General features: G+C 40.5%; 1 protein-coding gene across 4 annotated transcripts in view; it reads right to left on the minus strand.

Moving 5' to 3' along the window:
• Positions 1 to 16355, minus strand: part of Tgt (tRNA-guanine transglycosylase) — a 101938-nt gene that overhangs the window by 66853 nt on the left and 18730 nt on the right. For 3 of the 4 annotated variants that reach the window (XM_071661055.1, XM_071661060.1, XM_071661059.1), the window contains exons 2-3: positions 8311 to 8499; positions 6991 to 7080 (exon numbers count right to left, since the gene is read on the minus strand). In XM_071661055.1, coding sequence (XP_071517156.1) covers positions 6991 to 7080; positions 8311 to 8484 — 264 coding nt within the window. In that variant the 5' untranslated portion in view covers positions 8485 to 8499. The remainder of the gene's footprint in view (positions 1 to 6990; positions 7081 to 8310; positions 8500 to 16355) is intronic. The other variant, XM_071661058.1, reaches the window with a different exon arrangement.

Here is a 16355-nt window from a genome sequence, read left to right on the forward strand (position 1 = left end):
GATGATACAGTGCTGGAGGCTGATTCAGGTGAGAAACTGCAGAAGCTGGCGAGTGAGTTTGGTAAAGTGTGTGAAAGAAGAAAGTTGAAAGTAAATGTGAATAAGAGCAAGGTTATTAGGTACAGTAGGGTTGAGGGTCAAGTCAATTGGGAGGTAAGTTTGAATGGAGAAAAACTGGAGGAAGTAAAGTGTTTTAGATATCTGGGAGTGGATCTGGCAGTGGATGGAACCATGGAAGTGGAAGTGAATCACAGGGTGGGGGAGGGGGCGAAAATTCTGGGAGCCTTGAAGAATGTTTGGAAGTCGAGAACATTATCTTGGAAAGCAAAAATGGGTATGTTTGAAGGAATAGTGGTTCCAACAATGTCGTATGGTTGCGAGGCGTGGGCTATGGATAGAGTTGTGCGCAGGAGGGTGGATGTGCTGGAAATGAGATGTTTGAGGACAATATGTGGTGTCAGGTGGTTTGATCGAGTAAGTAATGTAAGGGTAAGACAGATGTGTGGAAACAAAAAGAGTGTGGTTAAGAGAACAGAAGAGGGTGTTTTGATATGGTTTGGTCACATGGAGAGAATGAGTGAGGAAAGATTGACCAAGAGGATATATGTGTCAGAGGTGGAGGGAACAAGGAGAAGTGGGAGACCAAATTGGAGGTGGAAAGATGGAGTGAAAAATATTTTGAGTGATCAGGGCCTGAACATGCAGGAGGGTGAAAGGCATGCAAGGAATAGAGTGAATTGGAACGATGTGGTATACCGGGGCCGACGTGCTGCCAATGGATTGACCCAGGGCATGTGAAGCATCTGGGGTAAACCATGGAAAGTTGTGTGGGGCCTGGATGTGGAAAGGGAGCTGTGGTTTTGGTGCATTATTACATGACAGCTAGAGACTGAGTGTGAACGAATGGGGCCTTTGTTGTCTTTTCCTAGCGCTACCTCACACACGAGGGGGGAGGGGGGTTGTTATTCCATGTGTGGCGAGGTGGCGATGGGAATAAATAAAGGCAGACAGTATGAATTATGTCCATGTGTATATATGTATATGTCTGTGTGTGTGTATATATATGTATACACTGAGATGTATAGGTATGTATATTTGCGTGTTTGGACGTGTATGTATATACATGTGTATGTGGGTGGGTTGGGCCATTCTTTCGTCTGTTTCCTTGCGCTACCTCGCTAACGCGGGAGATTGCAACAAAGCAAAATAAATAAATATAATAAATAAATAAAATCTACTAACAATGAGTGAGAAGCCACTGCAAGCATCATTGGTTGTATAATTCACCTTAAGGCAGAGGTGGGCAATTAAGGAGTTTTCACTCTATGCACCCAAGCCTGTGAACAAGAAATAAAATGCTATACTGCAATATATATGTAACAGCTTCAGTGAATGGGTTAAAAAAACTAATGAGGAAGAGTTTAATGTGGGTGTGACTGGCAAATACTAAAAAAGAAAGCCAGACAGGAATAAAAGATTGCTCTCGGGTCCAAGGGGGCCAAAGACCACTTGACACTTGCTAGTGTTTCATTAAAAAATTCCAGGGTTATGTAAAGTCTTCAATCCCTTTTATTTGGCACTCCAATGAAAAGGCATGGGCCACCTAAAATATTTTTCATGAGTGATGGCAATTTCTGCTTTGTTTTGTTCTGCTGTAGGAGTACTACTATCCAAGAAGAATTTAACCAATAACACACTGCTTATTCTTGACAAAGCACCAGACCATTTGAAAAACTGAGAGATGAATCAAAACATTAGGGTGGAGATGCTCCCTAAAAACCTTCATACTTCAGCCCATGTACCAAGGTGTGTTTGCCACGTTTAAGGCATTTTACCTAAGGAGGACATTCTGCCAATTCCTCTGATGGTTACAACCCTGTGTAAGCACAAGATACCCTGTCACATTCCCAACATCTTCTCACTTATCACCCTCAAGGAGGCAAGAAAAGAATACATATTCTGTTCTTCAAACTGGAATAGTAAGCAATGTTAAAGGAGAATAACTATGACTCACACATTTTCTCAGATACATTTGATTATGAAGGCAGGTGATATATATGATGGAGATCTACAATCTTCTGCATAAGAATATATACCCAATGGTACAGAAAATGAGGAGAGGAATATTGGCTGACAAGTACTTCACTGGTGAGGTCATCCAGCAAGTACCTCATGCACTGCCTTGGACTCACTGAGCCTAGACTGAACATTATTGTGCAAATTTCTTTACAAATACACAAATACCTGTGAACAGTTAAAAAACAATGCATAATAAATCAATTAAATATAAGTATCAAAAGAAAGTTACCAAATCATGTACTAATCTATTAATACCTGCATTAACCAAGTCAGGTAGGCAATGTAATATAAACCATATGGTTTTTCTTTGTTCTGTGGTAAATATAATCAATTGCATTTTACAATTTCACAAAACCCTCTCTTTTTAGACTATTTCCTTTAACTCAAGATCAATTTTCCCAGACGAAGGTGAACAGCTTTTACCAAACCACCTGGTGAAACAGTAAGTGCATGAAAAGATAAAAAGAGGATAGGATTTATGCACAATAACAAATGATTAGGATAGAGAAAAAATGGTAAAGAAAGAAAATGAGCATGCTGTAACTGGCTGTGAGGCATTATGATACTTCACAGTACTTTGCAGCGAAGCATTATGATTTTGTACTATGACTGAATGAAAAGCATCATGAAGCTTTACTCATGTTCATGAATTTTAATAATGGCTATCTCCTTTTATGCAATATTTTTTCCCACTTTTATCTTCACAAAGAAAATCTAATATACACATTCACTACCTATTCTAAAACCTTCAGTCTCTTTACATCCTTTGTACATTAACTTCTTTAAATTCTCAATTCCAGTTTTAAAGAACTTCTAAGGTATGCTAATCATACTGACACCTATACTGTTTTAACACTCTTACTTATCAACCTTTCCTTTGCACAAAGGCACTGTCACCAATTCTATTTATTCATCTGGCACCCTTCCACTTTTCTACAAACACACACATTTTGTGCATCCACTCTGCTGTTACATAATAACTAATCTTCAACATTTCTGTTGTTATTCAATTCATTCCAGGGTCTTCTCACATATTTAACCTGCCTATAGCAGTTTTTTATTCTATTCATTTATTTATTTTGCTTTGTTGCTGTCTCCCGTGTTAGCGAGGTAGCGCAAGGAAACAGATGAAAGAATGGCCCAACCCACCCACATACACATGTATAGACCTACACTTCCACAAAAGCAAATATACATACATATACATCTCACGTATACATATATATACACACACAGACATATACATATATACACATGTACATAATTCATACTGTCTGCCTTTATTCACTCCCATCGACACCCCGCCACACATGAAATAACAACCCCCTCCCCCCTCATGTGCACTAGGTAGCGCTAGGAAAAGACAACAAAGGCCACATTCGTTCACACTCAGTCTCTAGCTGTCATGTACTAATGCACCAAAACCACAGCTCCCTTTCCACACCCAGGCCTCACAGAACTTTCCATGCTTTACCCCAGACGCTTCACATGCCATGGTTCAATCAATTGACAGCACGTCGATCCCGGTATACCACATCGTTCCAATTCACTCTATACTTTGCACACCTTTCACCCTCCTGCATGTTCAGGCCCCGATCACTCAAAATCTTTTTCACACCATCTTTCCACCTCAATTTGGTCTCCAATTTCTCCTCGTTCCCTCCACCTCCAACACATACATACTCTTGGTCAATCTTTCCTCACTCATTCTCTCCATGTGACCAAACCATTTCAAAACACCCTCTTCTGCTCTCTCAACCACACTCTTTTTATTGACTCACATCTCTCATACCCTATTATCACTTACTCGATCAAACCACCTCACACCACATATTGTCCTCAAACATCTCATTTCCAGCACATCCACCCTCCTCTGCACAACTCTATCTATAACCCACCCATGCCTCGCAACCATATAACACTTGGAACCACTAGTCCTTCAAACATACCCATTTTTGCTTTCCGAGATAATGTTCTCGACTTCCACACATTCTTCAACACTCCCATAACTTTCGCCCCCTCCCCCACCCTATGATTCACTTTCGCTTCCATGGTTCCATCCGCTGTCAAATCCACTCCCAGATATCTAATACGCTTCACTTCCTCCAGTTCTTCTCCATTCAAACTTAACTCCCAATTGACTTGTCTCTCAACCCTACTGTACCTAATAACCTTGCTCTTATTCACATTTACTCTCAGCTTTCTTCTTTCACACACTTTACCAAACTCAGTCACCAGCTTCTGCAGTTTCTCACATGAATCAGCTACCAGCGCTGTATCATCAGCGAACAACAACTGACTCACTTCCCAAGCTCTTTCATCCACCACAGACTGCATACTTGCCACTCTTTCCAAAACTCTTGCATTCACCTCCCCAACAACCCTATCCATAAACAAATTAAACAACCATGGAGACATCACACACCCCTGCCGCAAACCTACATTCACTGAGAACCAATCACTTTCCTCTCTTCCTACACGTACACATGCCTTACATCCTCCATAAAAACTTTTCACTGCTTCTAACAACTTGCCTCCCACACCATATATTCTTAATACCTTCCACAGAGCATCTCTACCAACTCTATCATATGGCTTCTCCAGATCCATAAATGCTACATACAAATCCATTTGCTTTTCTAAGTATTTCTCACATACATTCTTCAAAGCAAATACCTGATCCACACATCCTCTACCACTTCTGAAACCACACTGCTCTTCCCCAGTCTGATGCTTTGTAAATGCTTTCACCCTCTCAATCAATACCCTCCCATATAATTTACCAGGAATACTCAACAAACTTATACCTCTGTAATTTGAGCACTCACTTTTATCCCCTTTGCCTTTGTACAATGGCATTATACAAGCATTCCGCCAATCCTAATACATACATTAAATAACCTTACCAACCAGTCAACAATACAGTCAACCCCTTTCTTAATAAATTCCACTGCAATACCATCCAAACCCGCCGCCTTGCCGGCTTTCATCTTCCGCAAAGCTTTTACTACCTCTTTTCTGTTTACCAAATCATTCTCCCTGACCCTCTCACTTTGCACACCACCTTGACCAAAACACCCTATATCTGCCACTCTATCTTCAAACACATTCATCAACAAACCTTCAAAATATTCACTCCATCTCCTTCTCACATCACCACTACTTGTTATCACCTCCACATTAGCCCCTTCACTGAAGTTCCCATTTGCTCCCTTGTCTTACGCACTTTATTTACCTCCTTCCAAAACATCTTTTTATTCTCCCTAAAATTTAATGATACTCTCTCAGCCCAACTCTCATTTGCCCTCTTTTTCAGCTCTTGCACCTTTCTCTTGACCTCCTTCCTCTTTCTTTTATACATCTCCCACTCATTTGCATTATTTCCCTGCAAAAATTGTTTAAATGCCTCTCTCTTCTCTTTCAGTAATAATCTTACTTCTTCATCCCACCACTCACTACCCTTTCTAATCAACCCACCTCCCACGTTTCTCATGCCACAAGCATCTTCTGCGCAATCCATCACTGCTTCCCTAAATACATCCCATTCCTCCCCCACTCCCCTTACCTCCTTTGTTCTCACCTTTTTCCATTCTGTACTCAGTCTCTCCTGAAACTTCCTCAAACAAGTCTCTTTCCCAAGCTCACTTACTCTCACCACTCTCTTCACCCCAGCATTCTCTCTTCTTTTCTGAAAACCTCCACAAATCTTCACCTTCGCCTCCACATGATAATGATCAGATCCTCCAGTTGCAACTCTCAGCATATTAACATCCAAAAGTCTCTCTTTTGCGTGCCTATCAATTAACACTTAATCCAATAACGCTCTCTGGCCATCTCTCCTACTTACATACGTATACTTATGTATATTTCTCTTTTTAAACCAGGTATTCCCAATCACCAGTCCTTTTCCAGCACATAAATCTACAAGCTCTTCACCATTTCCATTTACAACACTGAACACCCCATGTACACCAATTATTCCCTCAACTGCCACATTACTCACCTTTGCATTCAAATCATCCATCACTATAACCCAGTCTCGTGCATCAAAACTACTAACACACCCACTCAGCTGCTCCCACAACACTTACCTCTCATGATCTTTCTTCTCATGCCCAGGTGCATATGCACCAATAATCACCCATCTCTCTCCATCAACTTTCAGTTTTACCCATATCAATCTATAGTTTACTTTCTTACACTCTATCACATACTCCCACCACTCCTGTTTCAGGAGTAGTGCTACTCCTTCCCTTGCTCTTGTCCTCTCACTAACCCCTAACTTTACTCCCAAGACATTCCCAAACCACTCTTCCCCTTTACCCTTGAGCTTCGTTTCACTCAGAGCCAAAACATCCAGGTTCCTTTTCTCAAACATACTACCTATCTCTCCTTTTTTCTCATCTTGGTTACATCCACACACACGTAGACACCCCAATCTGAGCCTTCGAGGAGGATGAGCACTCCCCGCGTGACTCCTTCTTCTGTTTCCCCTTTCAGAAAGTTAAAATACAAGGACGGGAGTGTTTCAAGCCCCCTGCTCCCGCCCCCTTTAGTCGCCTTTTACAACATGTAAGGAACGCGTGGGAAGTATTCTTTCTCCCCTATATCCATAATACTGTTTCTTCTCTCCATCTCCAAACAATGTCATGGCCTTACCCCTTAACTTTTGATTCCATCAGCTTTCAAACCTCTCCTTCCACTGATTTAACATCTCGTCTGATTAAGTCAAAAGGCATCCTCTTCCATCTCTTTGTCCTTTCACTTCAAATAATTTTACACCCTCTTTCCTTTGTGCCATTTCTTCTAAATAGGCAGACGATCACAAGAATAATTTACAGTTACACATAACACACTCCATGATTAAACTATTTTTCTTTGCAAATCTAAGATTGTAAACTGATTACATACCGGACGAGTGCCCAGGTGGTATGTATTCCCTAAGATAATTTGAGCTTTGGCATCCTTCACTTGTTCCGGTAACAAACCCTTCATCGTGCCCTATAAAGATAAATAATACAAAATTAATTAAATTATTAGTCAGTAATCACAGAAGATAAAAATTACACAAGCAAGAGGAAATGTAGTAAAGGAATATAGTAGAAAGATTGAGAAAAAGAAAATTTGGAAGTTCTTTCATAGATTTCTTTACTAATTAATCTCCATATTTCTTCATAAATGCACCTGAGCTAGATGACTTTAATACATTTTCAACTTTTTCAGGAAATGATCATTTAATTTCTACGGACAGATCCATTAGGAGTTGGGTAACATCAGGTCTCATGACAATTAACTAATATGGATGATAAAACTAAGCATTTACAATATTGTGACAATACCAATGTCTGTAATCTAACTTAATCTTATAAAAGCAAGAGGATACGAAGAAAGTCCATCCTTGACCAGTTAGTGCTTCTGACACCTCGTGGCTTCATCAAAGGAGAGACTATCATACTGTACCTTATAACTGTGACTCAAAACCTTCAATTACATATTTCAAGAAATGCTAACTACCCATAATTGTTGTCTGTGATCAAACTGCTACACTAAAGGACTGGAAATACCGTTCAATTCATAAACCAATTCAGAGCCTCAACAAATACAAAAAAAAAATTATGCTTTCGAACTTGTTTCTAAGGCAACATATTTCACTGGGAAGAAACAAGCTCATTTCATTATTTCATCCCTTCTATTCTACCTTCAATGCACAATGTCCTGTAAAGCATTTCACAGTCCATAATTCACTGAAAACTGTAAAGGAAAACCCAAGTTCTATATCATATTCCTCTACATCCTCATAGCTCTAGGGTTTTGATTTATGACTACTTCTTTCTTTGCTATCATTAAATATACTTTACAAAGCTTTACACAATTATTTACGAAGATTTTGATATCTTCACATATAATCATACTCATTATCAATTCAGTGAAATGAGGCTTCTCACAAAACCTTCCAATGCAACACACAGCAATGCTATTCAAGCAAATTTTCTTTGAAATTTCAAAAAAAAATTCATCCTTACAAGAAATTAAACTGACATCCAAATATATTCCAGAATCAATTCATAATGATCAAATGATTCAATTATCTATACATATGCATTACTTCATGGTTGTTACATTAATATATATAACAGTAACTATAGTATGATTTTGCAAATACATCAAAACACAATTGATTATTGTGAAACATAACCCTGAACCCATTCAAAAATAATTCACAAACTTTACCTGAGTACCAACTGGCATAAACATTGGCAGTTCTACTGTATAGTGAGGCAGTTTCATGAGGCTGGTTCGAGCCTTAGTCTTGCTGCATTCTGCCAATATTCGGAAACTCAAGGCAGGGTTTGAGCTGCTACTACTCACCACTGCTGCAGCAGCAGAAGTTGCTGCAGTAGCCATCCTCCCCAATACAGCCTGAGAAAAAGAGGCACATGAAATGAACTGCTTCAATCTACATATGATCACTTACAATTTGAGACATTCTGACTCAGTGTTAAAGGCAATGATGAGCTACCCCTTTTCACAATTTACCTTATCACAAAGTCTAACTGTAAGCATTAATCAAAACACGAATAACTTTCAAGAAATTATCTTGAGGGTCCTAGTCTTGAACTTACTCTTTGCTAATGGTAATAATGTACTACAATACTTGGAAAACCAGAAACAAATGATAAATAATACATTCCCAAAGCTTGTAATTCTTAGTGTGAGTTTATACAAGTATCATGTAAGTATGACAACAATACATAAATGCACTCGCACTAGATCACTACCAAAAAAACACTCACAAAGTTTTCAAACATTCATGAGAAACAGCTATCATAAAACCAACATAATACCATATATGAGAAATGAAGCTCACTAACATTAAACAGCTACAAGATGAGTAGATCTGATATCCAAGTGTCCATATTCTAGAACAACAGGCTTTTGAAGAAAGGGCAATTATACAACAGGCTGTAGCAAAACATGGCCTGAGCTACTTGTATGATATGGTGACACTATGGCCTCTGTTGAATTCAATCTAAATAAACTTTTATATTACTGTGTTTCCATAGATTCTGAGTCCTTCTGAACACATGTACCCAAATCATCCCATTATTTAAGACAACTGTCATGCACAACAGGTTCAATCCACATACCAGTCCCAGTGACAGAGTACTGTAGCATTTTAAATAATGATGTATCAAAAGGTGCAATTTTCATCCATCATATCATAACAAAGTTGAATAAGTGGACAGGACTTGAAAAAGTGAGAACATTGAAGCGGAAAATATTAAAAATAAGCTCAAAACCTAATCAAACTAACCTTGCAAACACTTACTTTCCCAATGCCAAAAAATTTTATTAGTGGATTTCCTAACTTATCTCCTGAAAGAAAAGTTTTTGCAGTTGGCAATCTTATATCTTAAAATATGAAAAAGGAAACATGTACCTATTTCCTTTCCTTAAGCCGTATAAACTGTGAATGTACTGGCTTTTCATACTGAAGAAAAATGTACTTGCTTTTCACACTGAAGAAAAGCTGTGGCATATACGTCATGGCAGTTTGAAAAATACATACAATTACCAAAGATGAGAGAAAGTCCAGCGGAGGCCCCATAATGAAATGTTTCTAGTATCTATGTCTTAAAACCGTGATATAAAAAACATAGCAATCTTTAAAGATATATATATATTTTTTTTTTTTTATACTTTGTCGCTGTCTCCCGCGTTTGCGAGGTAGCGCAAGGAAACAGACGAAAGAAATGGCCCAACCCCCCCCATACACATGTACATACACACGTCCACACACGCAAATATACATACCTACACAGCTTTCCATGGTTTACCCTGGACGCTTCACATGCCTTGATTCAATCCACTGACAGCACGTCAACCCCTGTATACCACATCGCTCCAATTCACTCTATTCCTTGCCCTCCTTTCACCCTCCTGCATGTTCAGGCCCCGATCACACAAAATCCTTTTCACTCCATCTTTCCACCTCCAATTTAGTCTCCCTCTTCTCCTCGTTCCCTCCACCTCCGACACATATATCCTCTTGGTCAATCTTTCCTCACTCATTCTCTCCATGTGCCCAAACCATTTCAAAACACCCTCTTCTGCTCTCTCAACCACGCTCTTTTTATTTCCACACATCTCTCTTACCCTTACGTTACTTACTCGATCAAACCACCTCACACCACACATTGTCCTCAAACATCTCATTTCCAGCACATCCATCCTCCTGCGCACAACTCTATCCATAGCCCACGCCTCGCAACCATACAACATTGTTGGAACCACTATTCCTTCAAACATACCCATTTTTGCTTTCCGGGATAATGTTCTCGACTTCCACACATTTTTCAAGGCTCCCAAAATTTTCGCCCCCTCCCCCACCCTATGATCCACTTCCGCTTCCATGGTTCCATCCGCTGACAGATCCACTCCCAGATATCGAAAACACTTCACTTCCTCCAGTTTTTCTCCATTCAAACTCACCTCCCAATTGACTTGACCCTCAACCCTACTGTACCTAATAACCTTGCTCTTATTCACATTTACTCTTAACTTTCTTCTTCCACACACTTTACCAAACTCCGTCACCAGCTTCTGCAGTTTCTCACATGAATCCGCCACCAGCGCTGTATCATCAGCGAACAACAACTGACTCACTTCCCAAGCTCTCTCATCCCCAACAGACTTCATACTTGCCCCTCTTTCCAAGGCTCTTGCATTTACCTCCCTAACAACCCCATCCATAAACAAATTAAACAACCATGGAGACATCACACACCCCTGCCGCAAGCCTACATTCACTGAGAACCAATCACTTTCCTCTCTTCCTACACGTACACATGCCTTACATCCTTGATAAAAACTTTTCACTGCTTCTAACAACTTGCCTCCCACACCATATATTCTTAATACCTTCCACAGAGCATCTCTATCAACTTTATCATATGCCTTCTCCAGATCCATAAATGCTACATACAAATCCATTTGCTTTTCTAAGTATTTCTCACATACATTCTTCAAAGCAAACACCTGATCCACACATCCTCTACCACTTCTGAAACCACACTGCTCTTCCCCAATCTGATGCTCTGTACATGCCTTCACCCTCTCAATCAATACCCTCCCATATAATTTACCAGGAATACTCAACAAACTTATACCTCTGTAATTTGAGCACTCACTCTTATCCCCTTTGCCTTTGTACAATGGCACTATGCACGCATTCCGCCAATCCTCAGGCACCTCACCATGAGTCATACATACATTAAATAACCTTACCAACCAGTCAATAAAGATATATATACATGGAAAACTGGCCCTGAAACCAACCTAACGTAACCCAACTTGCCAATTCAATATCAGCTAACGACGAGCAATGAATGAAAACACATGGTGGACCCACTTTCCAAGCAATACCCTAAGGTCAACCACCATACTCAATGCACAAAGCAATTCCTGCAAGACTTTCAACAATACATCGAAGACTGATTGATCACCAAAATGTACAAAGCAATTAAAAATCATTAAAAGTACAGTAAATAAGTAGATGTCATTACATTCAGAACAAAATCAGTATACTAGGTTGGGTCAGGTTAGTTATGAGCAAAAATTAACCAGGCTATGTTTGGTTCATCTTTATGAACAAAAGCCACCCAGGTTAGGTTGGCTTCTTAGTTCAAGCAAAAAAAATCCGAGGGTATGTTGAATCATTAGTTCTTTTGCATTAAAGCATCTAAGTGAGGGTAGGCTCTGTTCTTCCTGCGTGAATATGATCGCCCAATTACCCTATTTTGGTAGAGAAAAATAAACTTCTAGCTATCTATCCAAAGCCTGTCTAAGAAATACAAGAAAGTGGAGCCAAACGCGCGGTTGCACTGGATGCTTTAATTCTATGCCAGCTCAAAATATGGAGCTGATTTTCAAGGCGCTTGTCCTACAGAAACTTTGCCCTGAGATTTAAGAAATGTTGAGGTGAGCAGGAGAGGACACCACTGTGAAGTTTGCAGACAACAGAGAGAAAACCGAGAACATGTGTTTCTTGTACATACAACTTTCCATACATGTAAACGAATGACATATATAACTTGAAACAATACGAAGGAATAACTTCACTTGGATACCTGAAGTAAAGGACCATGCCATGTTTTCTTTTAGATTTTTTGATTTAAGCATTCGATTCATTACAACATTCTTTTTTTAATATGTATTTTAACTTTCTAAAAATGGGAAACAGAAGGAGTCACACGGGGAGTGCTCATCCTCCTCGAAGGCTCAGATTGGGGTGTCTAAATGTGTGTGGATGCAACCAAGATGTGAAAAAAAGGAGAGATAGGTAGTATGTTTGAGGAAAGGGACCTGGATGTTTTTGCTCTCAGTGAAACGAAGCTCAAGGGTAAAGGGGAAGAGTGGTTTGGGAATGTCTTGGGAGTAAAGTCAGGAGTTAGTGAGAGGACAAGAGCAAAGGAAGGAGTAGCATTACTCCTAAAACAGGAGTTGTGGGAGTATGTGATAGAATGAGGGTGGTGAGAGTAAGTGAGCTTGGAAAGGAGACTTGTGTGAGGAAGTACCAGGAGAGACTGAGTGTAGAATGGAAAAAGGTGAGAACAAAGGAGGTAAGGGGAGTGGGGGAGGAGTGGGATGTATTTAGGGAAGCAGTGATGGCTTGCGCAAAAGATGCTTGTGGCATGAGAAGCGTGGGAGGTGGGTTGATTAGAAAGGGTAGTGAGTGGTGGGATGAAGAAGTAAGATTATTAGTGAAAGAGAAGAGAGAGGCATTTGGATGATTTTTGCAGGGAAAAAATGCAAATGAGTGGGAGATGTATAAAAGAAAGAGGCAGGAGGTCAAGAGAAAGGTGCAAGAGCTGAAAAAGAGGGCAAATGAGAGTTGGGCTGAGAGAGTATCATTAAATTTTAGGGAGAATAAAAAGATATTCTGGAAGGAGGTAAATAAAGTGCGTAAGACAAGGGAGCAAATGGGAACTTCAGAGGAGGGAGCTAATGGGGAGGTGATAACAAGTAGTGGTTATGTGAGAAGGAGATGGAGTGAGTATTTTGAAGGAATGTTGAATGTGTTTGATGATAGAGTGGCAGATATAGGGTGTTTTGGTCAAGGTGGTGTGCAAAGTGAGAGGGTTAGGGAAAATGATTTGGTAAACGGAAAAGAGGTAGTAAAAGCTTTGCGGAAGATGAAAGCCGGCAAGGCAGCAGGTTTGGATGGTATTGCAGTGGAATTTATCAAAAAAGGGGGTGACTGTATTGTTAACTGGTTGGTAAGGTTATCTAATGTATGTATGATTCATGGTGAGGTGCCTGAGGATTGGCAGAATGCTTGCATAGTGCCATTGTACAAAGGCAAAGGGGATAAGAGTGAGTGCTCAAATTACAGAGGTATAAGTTTGTTGAGTATTCCTGGTAAATTATATGGGAGGGTATTGATTGAGAGGGCGAAGGCATGTACAGAGCATCAGATTGGGGAAGAGCAGTGTGGTTTCAGAAGTGGTAGAGGATGTGTGGATCAGGTGTTTGCTTTGAAGAATGTATGTGAGAAATACTTAGAAAAGCAAATGGATTTTTATGTAACATTTATGGATCTGGAGAAGGCATGTGATACGAGTTGATAGAGATGCTCTGTGGAAGGTACTGAGAATATATGGTGTGGGAGGCAAGTTGTTAGAAGCAGTGAAAAGTTTTTATCGAGGATGTAAGGCATGTGTACATATAGGAAGAGAGGAAAGTAATTGGTTCTCAGTGAATGTAGGTTTGTGGCAGGGGTGTGTGATGTCTCCATGGTTGTTTAATTTGTTTATGGATGGGGTTGTTAGGGAGGTGAATGCAAGAGTTTTGGAAAGAGGGCCAAGTATGCAGTCTGTTGGGGATGAGAGAGCTTGGGAAGTGAGTCAGTTGTTGTTCGCTGATGATACAGCGCTGGTGGTTGATTCATGTGAGAAACTGCAGAAGCTGGTGACTGAATTTGGTAAAGTGTGTGAAAGAAGAAAGTTAAGAGTAAATGTGAATAAGAGCAAGGTTATTAGGTACAGTACGGTTGAGGGTCAAGTCAATTGGGAGGTAAGTTTGAATGGAGAAAAACTGGAGGAAGTAAAGTGTTTTAGATATCTGGGAGTGGATCTGGCAGCGGATGGAACCATGGAAGCGGAAGTGAATCATAGGGTGGGGGAGGGGGCGAAAATCCTGGGAGCCTTGAAGAATGTTTGGAAGTCAAGAACATTATTTCCGAAAGCAAAAATGGGTATGTTTGAAGGAATAGTGGTTCCAACAATGTTGTATGGTTGCGAGGCGTGGGCTATGGATAGAGTTGTGCGCAGGAGGGTGGATGTGCTGGAAATGAGATGTTTGAGGACAATGTGTGGTGTGAGGTGGTTTGATCGAGTAAGTAATGTAAGGGTAAGAGAGACGCGTGGAAATAAAAAGAGCGTGGTTGAGAGAGCAGAAGAGGGTGTTTTGAAATGGTTTGGGCACATGGAGAGAATGAGTGAGGAAAGATTGACCAAGAGGATATATGTGTTGGAGGTGGAGGGAACAAGGAGAAGTGTGAGACCAAATTGGAGGTGGAAAGATGGAGTGAAAAAGATTTTGAGTGATCAGGGCCTGAACATGCAGGAGGGTGAAAGGCAGGCAAGGAATAGAGTGAAATGGATTGATGTGGTATACCGGGGTCGAAGTGCTGTCACTGGATTGAATCAGGTCATGTGAAGCGTCTGGGGTAAACCATGGAAAGTTCTGTGGGGCCTGGATGTGGAAAGGGAGCTGTGGTTTCAGGCATTATTACATGACAGCTAGAGACTGAGTGTGAACGAATGGGGCCTTCGCTGTCTTTTCCTAGCGCTACCTCGCACACATGAGGGGGGAGGGGGATGTTATTCTGTGTGTGGCGAGGTGGCAATGGGAATAAATAAAGGCAGACAGTATGAATTATGTACATGTGTATATATGTACATGTCTGTGTGTGTATATATATGTGTACATTGAGATGTATAGGTATGTATATTTGCGTGTGTGGACGTGTATGTATATACATGTGTATGGGGGTGGGTTGGGCCATTTCTTTCGTCTGTTTCCTTGAGCTACCTCGCAAATGCAGGAGACAGCGACAAAGCAAAATAAATAAATAAATATGTATTGTTACTGTCTTTATCATTTTATTCCAATTCATCTACTTTCATGTTCATATATATATTTTCATTTATTTATTTATTATACTTTGTCGCTGTCTCCTGCGTTAGCAAGGTAGCGCAAAGAAACTGACGAAAGAATGGCCCAACCCACACACATACACATGTATATACATACATGTCCACACACAGCACCTACACATATCTATACATCTCAATATACACATATATATACACACACAGACATATACATATACACATGTACATAATTCACACTGGCTGCCCTTATTCATTCCTGTTGCCACCCAGCCACACATGAAATGAAAACCCCCTCCCCCTGCATGTCAGCAAGGTAGTGCTAGGAAAGGACAACAAAGGCCACACTCGTTCACACTCAGTCACTAGCTGTGATGTATAATGCACCAAAACCACAGCTCCCTTTCCACATCCAATCCCCACAAAACTTTCCATGGTTTACCCCAGACGCTTCACATGCCCTGGTCCAATCCAATGACAGCACACCGACTCCGGTATACTATATCATTCCAATTCATTCTATTCCTTGCACGCCTTTCATCCTCCTGCATGTTCAGGCACCAATCACTCAAAATCTTTTTCATTCCATCTTTCTACCTACAATTTGGTCTCCAACTTCTCCTCGTTCCCTCCACCTCTGACACATATATCCTCTTGGTCAATCTTTTCTCACTCATTCTCTCCATGTGGCCAAACCATTTCAAAACACCCTCTTCTGCTCTCTCAACCACATTCTGTTAATTACCACACATCTCTCTTACCCTTTCATTCCTTATTCAATCAAACCACCTCACACCACATATTGTTTTCAAACATCTCATTTCCAGCACATCCACCCTCCTCCACACAACTCTATCTGTAGCCCACGCCTCGCAACCATATAACATTGTTGGAACCACTATTCCTTCAAACATACCCATTTTTGCTTTCCAAGATAACGTTCTCAACTTCCACACATTTCCCAACACTCCCAGAACTTTCGCCCCCTCCCCCACCCTATGATTCACTTCCACTTCCATGGTTCCATCCGCTGCCAATATCCACTCCTAGATAACTAAAACACTTCACTTCATCCAGTTTTTCTCCATTCAAACTTACCTC

This window comes from Panulirus ornatus, chromosome 73 (assembly GCF_036320965.1).
Source record: "Panulirus ornatus isolate Po-2019 chromosome 73, ASM3632096v1, whole genome shotgun sequence".
Classification (NCBI taxonomy): Eukaryota; Metazoa; Arthropoda; class Malacostraca; order Decapoda; family Palinuridae; genus Panulirus; species Panulirus ornatus.